Raw genomic sequence first — 18619 nt, forward strand, 5'->3', positions numbered from 1 at the left:
TACCACTTGTAATTTCAGTGTTAACAGTCTTTTTTACATTTTATTACTGTGTACGTTTTTATTCCTTGAAATAACTTCTACATTATATTGATCTTCACTTATCTTCTTTTGGCACAGTGAACATTTAAATAGGGTTAACATTGTTTAAAATGGCAAGTATTCGACAAGTGCTTTCATAAGCCATATAACATTTTGTTTCTTCGAGAATAAATAAAGTTGAAATGAAATATATGCGAACTTGTTATATTTCTCGTATGGTTTACTATTAATGCCACTTTTATCTTATTAATTAATAAGACAAAAGGTATAAGGTTTATTAATATAAAGAATAAAAAACCTATAATAAAATAAAATAAAATTATTAATTTGGAGACGGCATGGATGGAGTTTTCGAACAAAACAAACTGACATTGACACATATACATTTTTACTACAGATAAAAAAACATGTGGCGTTGTCGTAAATCGTTGGATTGCTACGCTATTTTTTGTTATTTTCGGTAAAGTGTAATGTTTATTGCGCATTGAATGAAAGTGAAATAATTCCAATGGATACAGATATTTTAATTGAGAATAAGGACTGTTTATATGGTTAGTATTGTATTCTTATTGGGAATATTACAACATTACGTAGCGGCTGATTGGGTGGCAAAACAATGTGCGGAACATGTGTTATTGACCCGGCGAACAAATTGTTTTAGTTATTTATTCACATGTCCTTGACTTCGCTTTCATTATTAGTATTTCCTTTATGTAGTGGGCTAATTATCGGCAGTACATTGGAATAAAATACTACACAATAACTGACTCTTATCTGTACATTTCTGCGTTACAGCGTAGTAAAACAAAGCTGAAAGATGTTTATCTACAATCTTTTATCTATGTTACCCATTAAAACCGTACAGTATGCATGGTCAGTACCCATACCAAATATAAAACGTTGATAATAAATGTTGTTTTAGGTGAAGATTTTTTAGACCAGTTAAGCAAGGATTACCAATGGTCTTCATTGCTGGACGCGACTGATGCGTCACCAAGCGAGATCTTGGCTGATGCTGCGCCTATCTTGGTGCCACCAATATCTCCCGTCCTGAGCATCAAGTCCTCTCCTACAGAAAGCAGTAACTCTGATTCTGGTAGTGAAGATGATTCCAAAAAGTGAGACATTTTATTAGTAATTTTAGTCTATATAAATATTTTTTATGCTTTTCCTTTTAGAAGAACTAGATTCATAAAAAGAGTATGTTCCAAATAACAATTTTGACTTAGGCAGAAAAGCAGAAGATTTAATATAGGTAGAAGGGTTCCTAGTCCAGGCAAAAACTTTATATGAGCACAGGATAGAGCATTGTAGAAAATGAGAGAAAAAGCTATTCCTTGATAGTCTTGGCAAAGATAAATAAAATAAGCTAAGGACAATAAGGTTTGATAATGCTAAAATACTAAATAAAGCCACAATATATCTGAAAAGATCCCATTGTTAACTCAGGCTGCTTCAGAACACAATATAAAAAGAAGAAAAAATAAGGTTATAATGGCTTTGATTTTAATAATTTTAGTGGCTCTACAAGCACATCTGAGAGGCAATCATCACAGTCACCATTTGATTGGATGTCCAGCTTTGATGATGAACCCTCTAGCAACCTGAAACCAGAAGATGTCGAACTATTTCTACAGAAAACAGGTAAGTTTTTTCTTTTCATGTATCGGCAATGTCTATAACATAGTTTATAGAAACATGATCATTGTGATAATGTTTTGTTATGATGTGTAATAAGCTATGATACTGCTTGTACAAGCTTGAGCTTGCTTCTCAACTGTACAAATATTTAACTCAGCCATTATTCAAATATATATTACCCTCTTACAGTAGGCATTTAGTTAGAATAATAAATGAATTTATCAACTTTATATGAAGTCATTCTTATATGTATATACATATTGGGAATTTGGGCAGGGGAGCATTAGTTGTCTAAACATAACTGCAGTTACTTTTGGTATTTATGAAAATAATATTGTGTTTGGAACATAAATTGTATAAATTATGAAATCAAGGATATAGGATTATTATAGTCAGGTCAAGAGTACTCTAAACAGGTGAGCATGAATGAAGTCTTTGATGAGAGTGAAAGAAGCGAAAGTGTTGTGTTCAAATTCAAATTCAAAAATATCTTTATTCAGTAGGTAACATAGTTACACTTTGAATCGTCAATTTTTACATAACAAATGTCTCATCCGCCTAAAACTACTGCAGCTTCTCACAACCTATATAGCCGGCGCAAGACATTCTTTAAAAAAATAAATATACATAAAATATTGTAATTTAGTTGCCTAATATCAGTTCTCAGACAGTTAATCCCATGCATTCATATCTTCTAAATAATCACTAAACTATAATAATAACCTTCTTTGTAAACTTTCTGTTTAACTACTGTCTTAACACAGTTGAAAGGCAAATTCTGAATGTCAATGGGAATCTTATTGTAAAAACGTATACATTGCCCCTGAAAAGACTTAGTAATCTTATGTATTCAACTGACTTGTAAAGCAAGTTTATTTTTATTCCGGGTATTAACAATGTGCCGATCGCTATTTTTTGCAAATAATCCTATATGTGGATTTCATTTGATGATGTGTGGATGTGTCAGTGTCATAGGTACAAAGGCATGATTTTATGATGTATGTATTATGCAATGAATAAACAATCAGAGTAACAATGATATGATTAACTGCACTAGAACTTGCACTGTTGTGGTGCCTGCACTAATTCATTGATAAATGTGATAAAGTGTTAACTTTATCCTGATCCTCAGGTGTATAAGTGTAATATTTTTTTTCAGCACCTGTCACAAATCCATATACAAATGACACAAGTCAAAAATACAAACCTTCTGAAAGAAAAGGACCTGTTGTGGCTATTGAGAATGGAGTTATACAGGTAAAGATTTATGTTATATTAAGGTTGGGTGTATTGTATGTTACGATATGAACACTATGAGCCCTTTTTTTTTTTGGTAACGAAGGGGAAATCCTCATGGATACCTCGCCACCCGGGGGAGCGACGAGGTTATGTCGGACTCCTACCGACTAAAACCCCTCCGATGGCCCTCTGCGGTGCATGTCGGGGAGCTCCGGGATCTCTATCGAACGCACCGGTGCTCCCCTCGCACTTGCTTTCACTAAAGCGCGTCCCGGGGTAGATCCCCACCCCTACGCCATCCCAGTTTTACGGCGATGCGAGACCATATCGCATTGCCGTCCATCCCGGAGATCGTATGTTGAGTGGTTCGGGCCCTTATCACTCACGATCCCCAGTGTCCCCTTTCAGTCGCCTCTTACGACAGGCAGGGGGTACCGTAGCCCTATTCTTGCGCCCGGAACTACAGGGTGTTAGTGTTCCCGCACTATGAGCCTAGAATTAAGAATAACACTACATAGAGAACGGTAATTCTCCGCCCCGCGCCAATTCGTGTCGGGCGCCGACCTGACCCCCTCTGTGTCTTACATTAGTCTTAAATGGTTGTAATCGACTAAGGAGTAAGAGGGAACGAGCGGAATGTCTGTCTCGCTAGCACTTACGGTTTAGGCGGTACGGTCACGAGTACTAATATGTATACACTTTGAAACTATGTCACATTAACTTTTTTGACAAATTAAACTGTAAGTCTCATTAAATGTCAAATATGATAGTGCGACAGGGTTCTACAGTGGATACATGATATTGCTCATGACTGTACATCGTAAAAATGAGATTTTTGAATGGAGTGTCATTATAAAGTCATTTTTGGTATGACATGTAAATTATTGTGTATCTATAATGTTACAGCTGTCGGGAATCAAAAGGTATAAAACAGAAAAACCGAAAGTGGTACAAGTCACTAATCCCCTTCAACCTGCCATACAAAATGGTAAGAGATCAACTGATTAACACTTTGGAGGATTTAGGACTCTGACCATGGGTCATTGGCCTTGTTCTTTACTTTGACACCTGAGATCGGGTCATCGGCTCTAGGTTTATTGAGTATATCTTACATAGTACATATGTATATTATTTCTTCTTAAACGCTAAAATCTACAAGGAGCATGTTCCTAGTCTTGAAAGTTTGCTTTGGAGTTTATGTGGAAATACAGGCCTGTGACGTCATCAATAAAAGCGGTCAAACGTCGTACTTATTGTTACTTAATTCATAAATAAAATTCGAAAATAAGTCAGAAAGAGAATGAGATTGATTTTTGAATTTTGATTGTTTTTATCATTTATATTTGACACAGTCAAACATCCTATTCCTCGTCTTACATTTTTATGATGAGTTAGTAGTTGCCATTTACGTAAAGGATGATTCAAATGATAATTAGCCATTAGTTTTAGACATTCAAGACAATGTTGTTGACTGGATGTTATAATATTGAATGTTCCTTGCTCTGACATTGAAAACTCATTCAGTGCATAAAACATGTGTTGTTTATCTTGTGACCTGCTTGACATCCACTGTGTGACTTGCACTTGGAAAGAAAATAATTTTCTTATTAATTCTCGCCTTAGCCAGTATTGTAATGCGATAAAATGTACCTACCTACTTCTATTAGGTGACTTTACTTATACAATGTAAAATAAGATTTTGGTGGCAAATATTACACGAAATGTGCTGAAATTACATAATTTCCAAAGCAATGACACACAAAGTAAATTTGCGTGTTCCTTGCGTGTATGTAAAATAATTATCATACATGTATTGATATTGTTTTCTTTTTAAAGGTAACGTAAACCTCCAGAATGCTTACTTCAAAGTAGTCAACGAAAACAATGTGAACTCGCTAGTTAGGGAGGACAATAAAATTGTCTTGAATGAACAAATTCGTCTAGTTGTCGAACAGAAGAAGGTCCCTAGTATACTGAAGAGGCCCGTAGTGCCTACCACAGCGTCTGGTACAGTGATACCTGCAGATAGTACAAAGGGAGGAATTATAGCCATATCACCACTACAACACAACATAAATGGTGTTAAGGATAATGGAATTCATATCAAGGTTTGTATTGAGGTCATAAATCTTTGATTTTTATGTTATTTTTTTTTCTATAGGGTTTATGCATAGGGTAATTGATATAGACCAAAAGCCGGTATTAGAAATAATACTCATCTTTTTATCAAATGAAAGCTTTTGTGTTCTCATTCCAACATTTCCAACCATATCAGGTTGCCTAGCTAAATCACGTGCCAAAGATGTTAAACCCCAGCTTAGCTTCTTATTGTGGTTATTAATAATAAGTGCATTTTATCCTCTCTGCTTTATTGAGGGAAACCCTGTAGCCAGCAGTGGGACTTATACATATACCGCGTGACTTTTTGACCCCTGTACAAAATTTACCATGTGAATCTTTGACAAAAGTTATCGGTGAAGGAAAACATCGTGAGGAATCCCACGTACCCGAGAAATGCGTTTCGGAGTTATGTGACGTAACCTGTATTAGGCTGGGTTTCCCTTCGCGAGTTGGACGATCAGACAGACAGTCGCTTCTGTAAAAAACCGGACCTATCAAATCTTCAGGTTAGGTAAGCGGACCCTGTGAAAACTGGACAACGCTAGGGAGATGGTGATGATGTATGTAACATTTTCAGATGTCACCACCAAAAAATAACATAGTAATGAATCAGAAAGTTGTACCGTCTTCCACGCCAGTACAAAATATTGTGTTGCCAGAGGTGGAGCAAGAATGTCCCACCAGTCCAACGATGAATGCATCCAGTCTAACTGAAGCCGAGATCCGAGCTTTGAAGAAGCAACAGAGGATGATTAAAAATCGGTACGTATTTTTTTGGTTTACTCAACTGACTGTATTGAAACAATATTCAAAAATTTCTAATTATACATATAAGACGAAATGCTTCTCGACTCTGCACTCGAGGCTGCCCCCCATTGCGACTTGTTCGCTAGTAGTATGCTAGAAGACATTTGAAAGTATGATGCTTGCGAGTATAATCCACTAATGTAAATATTTCTATTGCTTTAAATTTTCTTCTGTTTGTTGTATTAAACTTCGAATAACGGAAGAAGTTCTCAATTCGTCGGGATCTACTTTTTATAATATTTTATGAATCTTCCCCGATTACTCGAAGACACCGGGACCGATTTGGAAAATTATTTTCTAAGTTATAATTATGTATATTTAATTGCAAGATTAACTGTATATTTATAATTGTGGGAACATATAAATTACTTAAATCATTTTTTAATACAAATTATTTATTAATCAAATTAAAAACAAATCTTAAGTTAATATAAAATCATAAAATCAAGTAAACCCGGGTGAGATCGTTGTATTATAAACATTGCTTTGTTTCAAGGTATTCACGTCTGTCTACCCCTTCAGGGAGGCAAACCTGATGTTAAGATGTCGCTAAATTATACAAGTCTGCATACCCCTTCCGGGATGCAGGCGTGAAGTGGAAGTATTTCCGAACCTTTGTGGCGCGCTGTACAACTTGTGACTCAGCGGGCGCGCATCGCTCCTATGCCTACAATACCTTATATGGTCATGAATCGATGCGAGGCGCGCGCGCGCCCCACCGCACCGCAAGCGACACAGCTGACGCGCCAGTCGTATCTCAAAGACCACGGCGAATGCCCGCTTGTTTTTTATGTAAAGATTCCCGCGCTTTACGCTACGTAGTTAGCGGATATTTTTGTATGCTTTTTAACTTCACGCTATCTATCATTTTCCTGAACCTGTGCCTTCTAGTTAGTTCTATTTCCTATTCTAACGCTACGCTTTTATCTATTGTGCCGTCTAGTGACTTTTGTGAACCTTCTTCTTGCTGTGTACTCGTGCAAAAATAAACTTTATGTTGAGTGTCGTATCGGACTGGATTGTTTAATTCACTGCACCCGGTAGGGCACCCACATCTGGTGACCCCTTGTTTGAACATTAAAACGCGTTGACGTGTACCAGTTCGAGGATGTCTAGATCGGGCAGGTCAGACGAAGCAGCAGCAGCAGCGTCATCCGCCAAGGATGATTTCCCAGCACTCGCGAAGGTCGGAGTACGTGTGCCACCCTTCTGTCCAGACGACCCGGCGCTTTGGTTCGCGCAAATCGAAGGCCAGTTCGTGCTTTCGGGAATAACAGCGGATACAACGAAATTTTATTATATCTCGGCCCAGCTGGATAGACAATATGCTATGGAGGTGAAAGACATCATCGTCAATCCACCAGCTGTCGACAAGTATGAAAAGTTGAAGTCCGAGCTAATTAAGCGACTTTCCGCCTCGCAAGAAAAGAAAGTCAAGCAACTCCTTACGTACGAGGAGCTAGGCGACAGGAAACCGTCGCAATTTTTGCGGCATTTGCAGACGTTAGCGGGACCAGCCGTTCCAGAGGATTTCCTCCGCACATTATGGGCAGGTCGGTTACCTACTAATTTACAGACCGTAGTGGCAGCAGCGCAACGAAAAATGTCGTTGGCAGACGTAGCGGAGCTTGCCGATCAGGTGTACGATATCGTACCCAACGCCCCACAAGTTGCGACCACAAGTGCAAATGTTTCGTTGGTAGACATGACGAGGCAGATTAGCGAACTCACTAAGCAGGTAGCTTCTTTGCAATCGCAACTAAATAATGACGGCGGTGCACGTTCCCGATCAAGAAGCAGGGGTAATAATAATAATAGAAATTATCGTCGACGATCTAGATCCAGATCATTTAATCCGGCCGTCTGTTTTTATCACAACAGATTCGGAGAGAGGGCTACTAAGTGTACGACTCCCTGTTCTTACAGCAGCAGTACCGCGGGAAACGACACAGGCAGCCGGAGATAGCGGCCAACGACTGCCATAATGTTGCACCGGGCCGCCTTTTTGTTGTGGACAAAGCGTCGAAGAAGAGTTTCCTCGTCGATACCGGTTCTGACCTGTGTGTGTACCCGCGCACGGCATTGGGACAGCATCGGACGAAGACGGAGTACCAGCTATTCGCGGCCAATGGCACGGTGATATCTACGTATGGCTGGGTACAACTGGAGCTTAATCTAGGTTTGCGGCGAGCATTTAACTGGAGGTTCGTGGTGGCTGATGTCTCCAAACCAATTATAGGAGTAGATTTCCTATCTTACTATAATCTACTTGTTGATTGCAGGCAGCACCGTTTAATAGATGGCGTGACAACACTCTCTGTGTCCGTGCCAGCAAGAAAGGGTGCAGATGCTGTCACCTCCGTCAAGGCCGTCTCCGGGATATCGAGATATCATGACCTCTTACGTGAGTTCCCAGAAATAACCCGCCCGGCAGGTACGCATACACCACCAAAACACAACACGGTCCACCATATCCGGACTACTCCTGGTCCACCAGTCACGAGTCGCCCTCGTCGGTTGCCACCTGATCGCCTGAAGATAGCCCAAAAGGAGTTCGAGAGCATGCTGGAGGCCGGTACGGCTCGTAGATCTGAGAGCTGCTGGTCGTCTGCGTTACACCTGGCCCGCAAGAAAGATGATGGTTGGAGGCCTTGCGGTGACTACAGAGGTTTGAATGCTCGCACAATTCCCGACAACTACCCCATACGGCACATACAGGATTTTACGCACCAGCTGGCAGGTAGTACTGTTTTCTCGAAGGTAGATTTGGTGAAGGCGTATAACCAAATACCAGTCTATCCTCCTGACATACCGAAGACCGCGATTACGACGCCATTCGGCTTATTCGAATTCCCCTACATGACGTTTGGACTCCGGAACGCGGCGCAAACTTTCCAGCGCTTCATAGATGAGGCTTTAAGGGGATTACCGAACTGCTACGGATACCTGGATGACATACTCATTTTTTCAGCCACAGAGGAAGAGCATCAGAGTCATCTCCGCCAGCTGTTCCAGCGCCTGGCCGATTATGGTGTCCTGATTAACTCCGCAAAATGTGATTTTGGTCAGTCAACCATCACGTTCCTGGGACATGAAGTATCAGCGCGAGGAGTTCGACCACTAGACGACAAAGTTCAGGCCATTACTGATTACCCCGTTCCCAGGAACGTGAAGGAGCTCCGGCGATTCCTCGGTATGTTGAACTTCTACCGCAGGTTCATCCCAGGTGCCTCAAATATCCAGGGGCCATTGCACGCAGCTTTAGCAGGTCCAAAGAAGAGAGGTCAGCAGGAGATCACCATGACGCCAGAGATGATGGAAGCATTTCATGCCTGTAAGTCAGCCATTTCCAGGGCTACGATGCTGGCACACCCGAATCCAGAAGCAGAATTGTCTATCTTCACAGACGCCTCTGACAGTGCTATAGGTGCAGTCCTCCAGCAGCGCACGGCGGATTCCTGGGAACCACTCGCCTTCTTCTCGCGGCGTTTGAAGTCACCGCAGAAGAAGTATAGTCCCTACGACAGGGAGCTGCTCGCAATTTACGACGCGATCCGTCATTTTCGCCACATGGTAGAAGCCAGGACTTTCACGGTCTACACGGATCACAGGCCACTCACCTACGCATTCTCTTCTCGTCGTGACAACTGTTCTCCGCGCCAGTTCCGTTACCTGGACCTCATATCCCAATTTACGACCGACATCCGCTATGTTGCAGGCCCAGAGAATGTAGTAGCGGACGCGTTGTCCAGGATAGAGGAGATAGGGGAGGCTGTGGATTTTGCAAGTCTAGCAAGTTCACAGGCAGAAGACCCTGAGCTGCTAAGACTGCTGAAAGATGGCTGTTCGCTGAAAATAAGAAAGGTGAACTTGAAACATTATCCACAGCCACTCTACTGCGATGTGTCAACGTCACCGCCTAGGCCATTCGTCACGAGCACTTATCGTCAGGCAATTTTTCACAGCCTACACCGGCTGAGTCACCCCGGCTCCAGGGCAACAGCCAGGTTGGTGTCGCAGCGGTTTGTTTGGCCGGGGATCCAGAAGGACTGTCGTCAATGGGCCAAGGAATGCACGGATTGCCAACGGAGTAAAGTTACTCGCCACACAATCTCCCCTACCGCTTCCTTTTCTACCCCAACCCGTCGCTTCTCCCATGTCCACATGGACATAGTAGGGCCATTACCGCCTTCTAACTGTTACAGGTATTGCCTCACGGTCATCGACAGATACACTCGTTGGCCTGAGGCATATCCAATGAGCGACATCACAGCGGAGGCCTGCGCACGCACTTTCATCGCCGGTTGGGTCGCTCGTTTCGGCTGCCCCGAGACGATCACCACCGACAGAGGACGGCAGTTTGAGTGCGAGCTATTTCGCGCCATGGCATCACTCCTCGGCGCCCATCACCGCCCCACCACGGCGTACCACCCCGCCGGCAACGGCATGGTGGAGCGTCTCCACCGTCAGATGAAGGCAGCAATTACGTGTCACAACACTACGCACTGGACCGAAGTTCTCCCTCTGGTGCTGCTCGGTTTGCGCAGCGCGTGGAAGGAAGACCTGAAGGCATCACCTGCGGATTTGGTCTACGGAGAACCCCTGAGACTTCCTGGTGAGTTCTTTGCACCAACCAAAGACGTCACCACGGACTACGCGGATTTCATAGCTAGGCTACGACACCACATCGCTAACCTTGCGCCTAAACCAGCAAGTTGGCATGCAGCTTCATCGCAGACATTCTACGTGCCCCGCACCTTAATGACGTCAGAGTACGTTTTTCTACGTCAGGGCCCAGCGAAAAAGTCACTCGAGCCCCCCTACACTGGTCCTTACAAGGTTTTGGATCGGGGGCAGAAAAACTTCAAGATTGAAGTGCAAGGTCGCGAGATGACTGTCACCATAGACCGGTTGAAACCAGCTCACTTGGCCGCAGAGAACATCAGGACGGGTGACACCATCGATTCCGAGTCGGAACAGACAGAAGAGACTCGTACTAACCTCAAAAAGACCAGAAGCGGTCGCACCGTACATTTTCCTAATTACTATCGACCGTAGTAAGCAACGGTCTCAGCCGGGGAGTGATGTGGGAACATATAAATTACTTAAATCATTTTTTAATACAAATTATTTATTAATCAAATTAAAAACAAATCTTAAGTTAATATAAAATCATAAAATCAAGTAAACCCGGGTGAGATCGTTGTATTATAAACATTGCTTTGTTTCAAGGTATTCACGTCTGTCTACCCCTTCAGGGAGGCAAACCTGATGTTAAGATGTCGCTAAATTATACAAGTCTGCATACCCCTTCCGGGATGCAGGCGTGAAGTGGAAGTATTTCCGAACCTTTGTGGCGCGCTGTACAACTTGTGACTCAGCGGGCGCGCATCGCTCCTATGCCTACAATACCTTATATGGTCATGAATCGATGCGAGGCGCGCGCGCGCCCCACCGCACCGCAAGCGACACAGCTGACGCGCCAGTCGTATCTCAAAGACCACGGCGAATGCCCGCTTGTTTTTTATGTAAAGATTCCCGCGCTTTACGCTACGTAGTTAGCGGATATTTTTGTATGCTTTTTAACTTCACGCTATCTATCATTTTCCTGAACCTGTGCCTTCTAGTTAGTTCTATTTCCTATTCTAACGCTACGCTTTTATCTATTGTGCCGTCTAGTGACTTTTGTGAACCTTCTTCTTGCTGTGTACTCGTGCAAAAATAAACTTTATGTTGAGTGTCGTATCGGACTGGATTGTTTAATTCACTGCACCCGGTAGGGCACCCACAATAATGCCATGCGCAACTGTCATGTTATAAATAATAAATTAATATATAAATGAGAATGGAAAACAATGGAGGATGGTGGAAAAGAGTCCTTCTAGCAGGATGACGCTCAAGCTAGACTGGTATCTAGAAGGTGGACGCATTTGCACAGCAATGAGACAAAATACAAGTTTTGTAAATGACTCTTGGGTGACCTTTTCCATGTATTATGTTCTAGAAAGAGTGACTCGTGTAATGGTAGCATTCGATTAAATCTCTAATCCGAACTTCTATGTAAATGCAGCCGAGTTTTGTGTGTAACAAACTGTAAAATAATTTCATAATAGAGAACTGAAATTTTCAATTTCAAGCATTTTCGTTTGAATGTGTATGTCTAATCATGCTAATTACTTCCGATAACGCGACAAAATATTTTATGACCTAAAAACCATGTTGGAAAAATTAAAGTTCTGTAGTTGTTAATTAGTTACAAACATGTGTCGCTACATTATGTATATTATTACATTACGTAATATATTATGTTGCTACGATAACAACTGGTTCGATTCATTAGTAGTTTCAAGATCACCACACATTTGTGCAAACATGTCGTATTATAATTTATTCAATTTATGTCATCAGTACATTATGTTTGGAGGTCATTTTGGTAATTTGTGCAACTCTATCACGTTTCTATTTTATGTGTAAGTTATTATGTGATTAGCCGCCAGAGAACCCGGAAAATTATTTTCAAATATACATAGTTTTTACTCTTTTCACAATATGAACTAAAAATATTATTATATGAAAGTAAAATAGTAGGAATGGATACATCGCACGTACGCAAAACCCAGACTCTAACTGAATAGTCAATATTGAAATCCTAATAATATGAATGTGATGAACCATAAAGCCTCGCACCCATTGGGACACCTAGAACGACATTGCCAGAATTTGCTCGACGGCTACTTCTGTCCAACTATATACACATAAGGTAAATTCACGAGATCCGATGTCGTCCGATGTCTCCAGGGACACAAAGTCGCTCGAAATATGTCCCCTAGTGAGGACGACGCTTACGTACAAACACATCCATTTAAAAGTACCAATACCTCTCACTCAATGGCTCAACTACATACATTACGCCTCAGAAAAAATCAGAAAGAGTTATTCCATTTCTAAATTACACTTATTATTATAATTACAGGGAGTCAGCATGTCAGTCTAGACAGAAGAAGAAAGAGTACGTGACTTCTTTGGAACAACAATTATTAGAAGCTCACCAAGAGATAGCCAGGCTACGATTAGAGAATAAGCTACTGCGGGACCAAGTCGACACGAACGGGCGAGGGCGTAAGGTAAATCCTACGCATACATAATATTCTATTATTGACTTGACTGATTCACTCATTACGAAATCTCAGAAACTTCAAGTCCTTGGAGGCTTAAATTTTGCATGGGAGTTCTTTTTAAGACGTAGGTGCTCACTAAGACGAGATTTTAAGACGGGACGGGACGGGAAGGGGGTTCTTAGAGGTTGAATTTATCAACTCTGGCAAACTCTGTCACCCCTAAGGGGGTCCTTAGGGGTGGCAGAGTTTGCAAACTTCTACATTTTTAATATTAGGGTTCCCAAATAACTAGAAAATACTCATTATTTCAGATTCCTCGGCTCGACGCGTCGCTGCTCATCCCCAAGAAAAATATTGCGGTTATATTCGCAATGATATTTATGGTTTCGTTAAATTTCAACGTTTTAGGGTAAGTAATCATTTGTACAGTTTATTATGTAAGAAACTCTTGGAAGTTTTTTATTTATGTAGTGTTATACTCGTTTAGGACATGAAAGCATATATAGAGCAGGCTACGGTAGTGCCTGGATAGATTACCCCTGTCACAACATACAATTCTGCCCAAACATACGATATGTGGGTGTTGTCACTCATTATATTATAATACCACCACCCACACTTGCATTGGCAGCGTCGTTGTACTTATCGACCGTAAATTATTACAAATTAAATGACCCAATAAATATACGACTTCTTTATTCACATGGGTTTGCTCTTGACGTCATTCTCGCTTTTAAAAAGTCAAGCTCACGAATATGGCCCAATTTTAGTCAGAGGTACATCCACAGTAAGATGAACTACGGACCCACACACTCCTCACCGAGCTTTCTGTTAGACAAACGTGATAGCCGTAAACGGTGAGCCGTATCGCCGTCTATAATGGTTGAGTAAACTGTGTTACAGAAAAGTACACTTAAGATAAATTAATAACTCATTGGTGCAAGTTCGATACCGGGGTTCCAAAGGGTCCTCCCCGTTTTTCAAGCAAGTTGTGAAAGTGTCGACGAGTTTGCTCAGAAGGCGCCTATTCAAGGCATAAAGTATTTGAACTCTTTTTCTGTTTGTTAATAGATGGAATAACAAACCATTTGTCGGTCGTTCTGCGCCACATAGCAGCAGCACAAGACATCTGCTATGGTCCGAGGATACTTCAGAAACTCTTCCAGGTTAGTACTTAGATTTTTGTTGTTTTTATAATTGAAAGACTTCTTTATGTTAAAGTTTTAAGTTTTATTGTTGAAATGCTATTACTCTAACATTGAAATTGTAAAACAAGGTGATTATTATTACTGATTATTATGTTGATGTAGAATTTATATGATTTTAAAATCGAATTAATTTATTTCAAACTCGACAGATAGGTACCCTCTAAAAATCATGATCGTAACATCGAAATATTATGTGTGAAGGTTGTTTAAAAAAAAAGTTGTATATATGCGTCGCGCTGTGCAATCTTCGCTTGCGCTTTTCAGGACTGCATTCAATGCTTTGCGCGCCATCTGGTAGTTATGGGCGGAACTAATTGGTCAACTAGTTGGATCTCACAGATATAAAAAGAGCTAGGTGGAAATCTGTCATTGGCTTAGTTTTTAAGTATGAGTTTTTTCGATAATAAATAAAAAAGCTCTTTTACAAACATAAATATTGTTACAAAAGTGGGTTTCGGGGTTGGAAGGAAACTCACTGAGTCCAAGGAGAAACGAATTTATTCACTATACACGTAGTACAGCTTCCGCACAGGGCTTCGCGGTATAACTCCGTCACCGTCACTTCACTCTATTTCGCGACACTCGAACACAGCACAAAAAACGACACTACTGTATACCCTATGGTCTCATTCACCAGAATAGTCGCTTCTTGTCTCCAATAATCTCGGGTGGAACATTCTAGTAAAGAAAAACAAGGACGATGCTATGCGTCAGAAAAGGATGCCGCTAATAGGAAGAATTTACGATGACATTCCAGAAGTCTCTGGTTGCAGAATTTGTTTATGCGGCGTGACATTGTCAATCCCTCACAATATTATAAACATTGAATATTGTTTTCAGATTACGATCAATCACTCAACCGAAGTACAGTTGGGACTGATTGTATGAACGTGACAAAAGGACCGGAAGTTTATATGAACCAGACGGAAAGTAGTAGGATAGTGGGCGAGCTCAACCGGTGGATTGGCGGCGGAAAGACTCTTAATTGGACCTACAATGTGCCTAGGAAGAAGCGTAAAGTTTATATCAATGAAGAAAAAATTGATGGTAGGAGTTAGCCTATATTCTCACTCCCATCAGACATTTTGTTTGAGATAGAAAAAAGATATGTTAAGTGAACAATGCTAAGTAGTGTCGATTATGGTCTGTGATCGTTCATTCGGGCGCTTACGTGCCTAAACTTCATAAAATTCCACGAAACGCTATAAACACATGGAAAAGGCTTGATAAAACAATTTATTTTCATAATTAAAATCTCGGGATCGAATTAAACATCACGATGGTTTAATTTTGTAGGTTTCATAAAAGAAAAAAAAATAGCTACCGATTCTTTTCGGTTTCCGTGGTTAAGCGTTAAGCTCACGATCCGGAGGTCCCAGGTTCGAATCCCGGTGGGGAAATATCACAAAAAATTACCTAGTTTGGTTAGGACATTACATGCTGATCACCCGATTGTCCGAAAGTAAGATGATCCATGCTCTCGGAAGGCACGTTAAACCGTTGGTCTCGGTTACTATTTACCATGCCAGGTACCTTTGGCGGGTGAATATTAACCCTAACACCGGGGTTGATGAGGTTGGCAATCCACCTCACAACTAACACGATAGAAGAAGAAGACCTGTCATTACACTGTTTATCTTTATAACACGTATTATCTTCGTTTTACTTGGTATGGGTCTCCATATCCCAATAAATAGGGTAGTTTCCAACTAGTCAAATCAGTCACTTTTTACTAAACGTCAAAACACGAAAACAATTCATAAATGAACGTCAGGAAAAACGTGACAAAATTTCGCACTTATTATTGTGATTTTCATGATTAAAGTTCATAAATAAGTTAAATATAAAAAAAGAGAACGTTTTTTGTCACTTTTAGACTTGTCTTTATTTAGTAATCATAATTCCATAATTTATCTTTGACCTTGGAAACTACCCAATTATAGGAGTGAATTTCTCTTGAGATTTATGTATTTTTTTGTCACGTGGGGTGCAATGTACGATGCTCACTAACCCCAATACAAACTTCTACTACAGGTGGCCTTTTGGAAACATACAAGTTATTCAGCAAGTTGAACATAGATGGTGGCTTAGTGGACTTCCCGAGCACTAACAAAAGGAACATAAAAGAAAAAGCTCGGCTACGCAGGCTGAGAAGAAACAAAGAAATAGACTTCGACAACCCTGTTTATGAATACGAGGCCTTATATCGTAAGCCTATAAGGGCGCCAGTGAGTGATTATGATATGAGTGAGTGGAATGCCTTGTTGCAAGCACTACAGCGAAGGGACGATACCTTCTATGTAGTGGGTGTTGGGAAAGGAGAACATTTACTACTACCCGCAGTCTCACATAATGATACTAGACCGCCGAAGATGGCGCTCATTTTACCAGCTAGATCTGGCAATGGTAAGTTGAATAGTGTTTTTTTTTTTAAAATCCTTGATTATGGATAGTTCTTTTTTCCAAGCGAAAATAAACAAAATATTTCTTTTTTTTAAATCTTTTTTAAATTTTTTCCATTCCATCCATTAGAGCGGTATTTCACAATCTTTTTCAAGATCGGACCCCCAGCTTCGTTTTACCATGTATGGTTCGCGGACCCCTTAAGAAAACAATAATCATAATTAAGAACTTGTATTTGCATTAATTTGGATTAGGTTTGGGGTTTAAGGTTGGGGTTTTGGGTTTGGTTACCTTTGGGGTCCACGAATCTTAGTTTGAGAAATCCGGCATTTGAATGTCAGTACACTTCAAATCTGAGGCGCATAAGTTGAACAAAAATGGTGGTCGTTCGTTGTCATGGTTACGCGCTGCCCCTCGCGTCCCACCTCGCACTTCGATTGAGACCCAAAAATGTTTCACTGCGCATTCAAAGTTCAACTTATACGCCGCGAATTATGCAGTATACAACACAGCATATTAAATTTATGTGAAAGAATATTTCTGACTTTCAGATTCCCTCATGAACGACCATGTGACCCTGATGCAGATCGACTGCTCCGTGGTGAACACAACAATCGTCAAGTTGAAGTCAAACACATTACCTGAAAGCTTAAGAAAAAAACCAGAACTCAAACCCGAAGACCGACCAGACAAGCGAACCCCATATCTTAAAACATCGAAACCAGAAATCGATGACCCCTTAACAGATGTACTACAAAACTCAAGCAATAACGTGTCAAACTACCCAGTTAAGTTTAAGGGTAGTAACCAAATCAACGATCTAGATATAGGCAAAGATGAAGACAAAGACTTATTTGCTCAGTATTTAATGTCCAAATATGAGGAATCGAAGAATGATTCGAAAAGTGCCGTTAGTAAGGAGAGGAACAGTAGGAGACCTGAAAAAAAAGTTAAAAGCAATAACGTACTCATAAATAAGGGTGCAGTGTGAGTAGAATTAAGGAGGATGCCAAAGGACTGTAATTTATTTAGTGCAGGTGCACGCAATTGTTATGCTTTTATAAGTTAGTCTAGGACTTAGGAGAATGCTGTTAGTGACTAGCTAACTGAGAAAACATATTTTAGATTTGGGATTCTAATTTTACGGGACTGGGGAACAATGTATTTTAAAAGTAGATGTTTGTATGCGCTTGCACTTTTACTTTGGTAAGCCATATGATTAAAATCACACATTAGATATTAAGAGTATAACACAGATCTCAAACTACATTTATTTAATGATAATACTTAAATAGTGTACGTTTCTAATATGTGACGGAAGTCACTTGTTCCACTAACTTTTTAATGGTGTATCCCCATATTGTTGTTAATCGTCTCTCTACCTACTACCCCTTGCACGGAACATAGTACTTGAATCAGTTTTCGTTTACTGTAAATTACGACCTCCGATATATCGATATTTATAATAAAAATGACTGATATTGACAACTTAACAGAGAGTGTTGTGGTAATGTATATCATATGAAAGGGAAATATGTCCCGAAATATGTTAAGATATTAGTTTTAGTCTTAGGTTTTAGCTTAACTTGTTTAGTTACATGAAGAGAAAAGTAATATGTCTATCAAATTAATTTAATTTATATCTTCAAATATTGCTATGACCTTGTTATTGTTCTGTTACTTCTTTATATTTTATTTCGTCCCTAAAGCAGTTAAAAATAACTTTGTTTACATTTTTTAATATCATTAGTTTAAATTGTAATCTGTTAACATGAATAAATGATTTTAATAAATAAATTGATTAATTTTAACGGCCCTCTATATTCACTAATAAGAATATTTTGATCATCTTTGTTACTGGACTGCGTAAATAAATATTTCTACTATTTCTACTCCTATTTAATACGATACATCTTACCTATATTTATGTTATTAGTTATTACCAAAGAGTACGTCCATGTTATTACGGAACTCTTGAAAACGCATCGTCCATCAATGCGCACACAACAAGGCACTTTCAAAACCTCAAAACACGTTGACGTT

At 40.2% G+C, this 18619-nt stretch overlaps 1 protein-coding gene across 1 annotated transcript; it reads left to right on the forward strand.

Annotated features, from left to right (window-relative positions):
• The first annotated feature begins 431 nt into the window (after positions 1-431).
• LOC126380139 (cyclic AMP-dependent transcription factor ATF-6 alpha) lies at positions 432-18373 on the forward strand. Its single transcript, XM_050029398.1, has 13 exons — positions 432-590; positions 962-1157; positions 1559-1683; positions 2840-2937; positions 3826-3907; positions 4756-5027; positions 5618-5802; positions 12821-12971; positions 13277-13374; positions 14037-14131; positions 15014-15220; positions 16208-16579; positions 17128-18373. Exons 1-13 carry the CDS (start codon positions 548-550, stop codon positions 17565-17567), a joined length of 2364 nt encoding a protein of 787 aa, XP_049885355.1. The 5' UTR covers positions 432-547; the 3' UTR covers positions 17568-18373.
• Positions 18374-18619: the final 246 nt, after the last annotated feature.

The sequence above is a fragment of the Pectinophora gossypiella genome, chromosome 3 (assembly GCF_024362695.1).
Source record: "Pectinophora gossypiella chromosome 3, ilPecGoss1.1, whole genome shotgun sequence".
NCBI classification, from domain to species: Eukaryota; Metazoa; Arthropoda; class Insecta; order Lepidoptera; family Gelechiidae; genus Pectinophora; species Pectinophora gossypiella.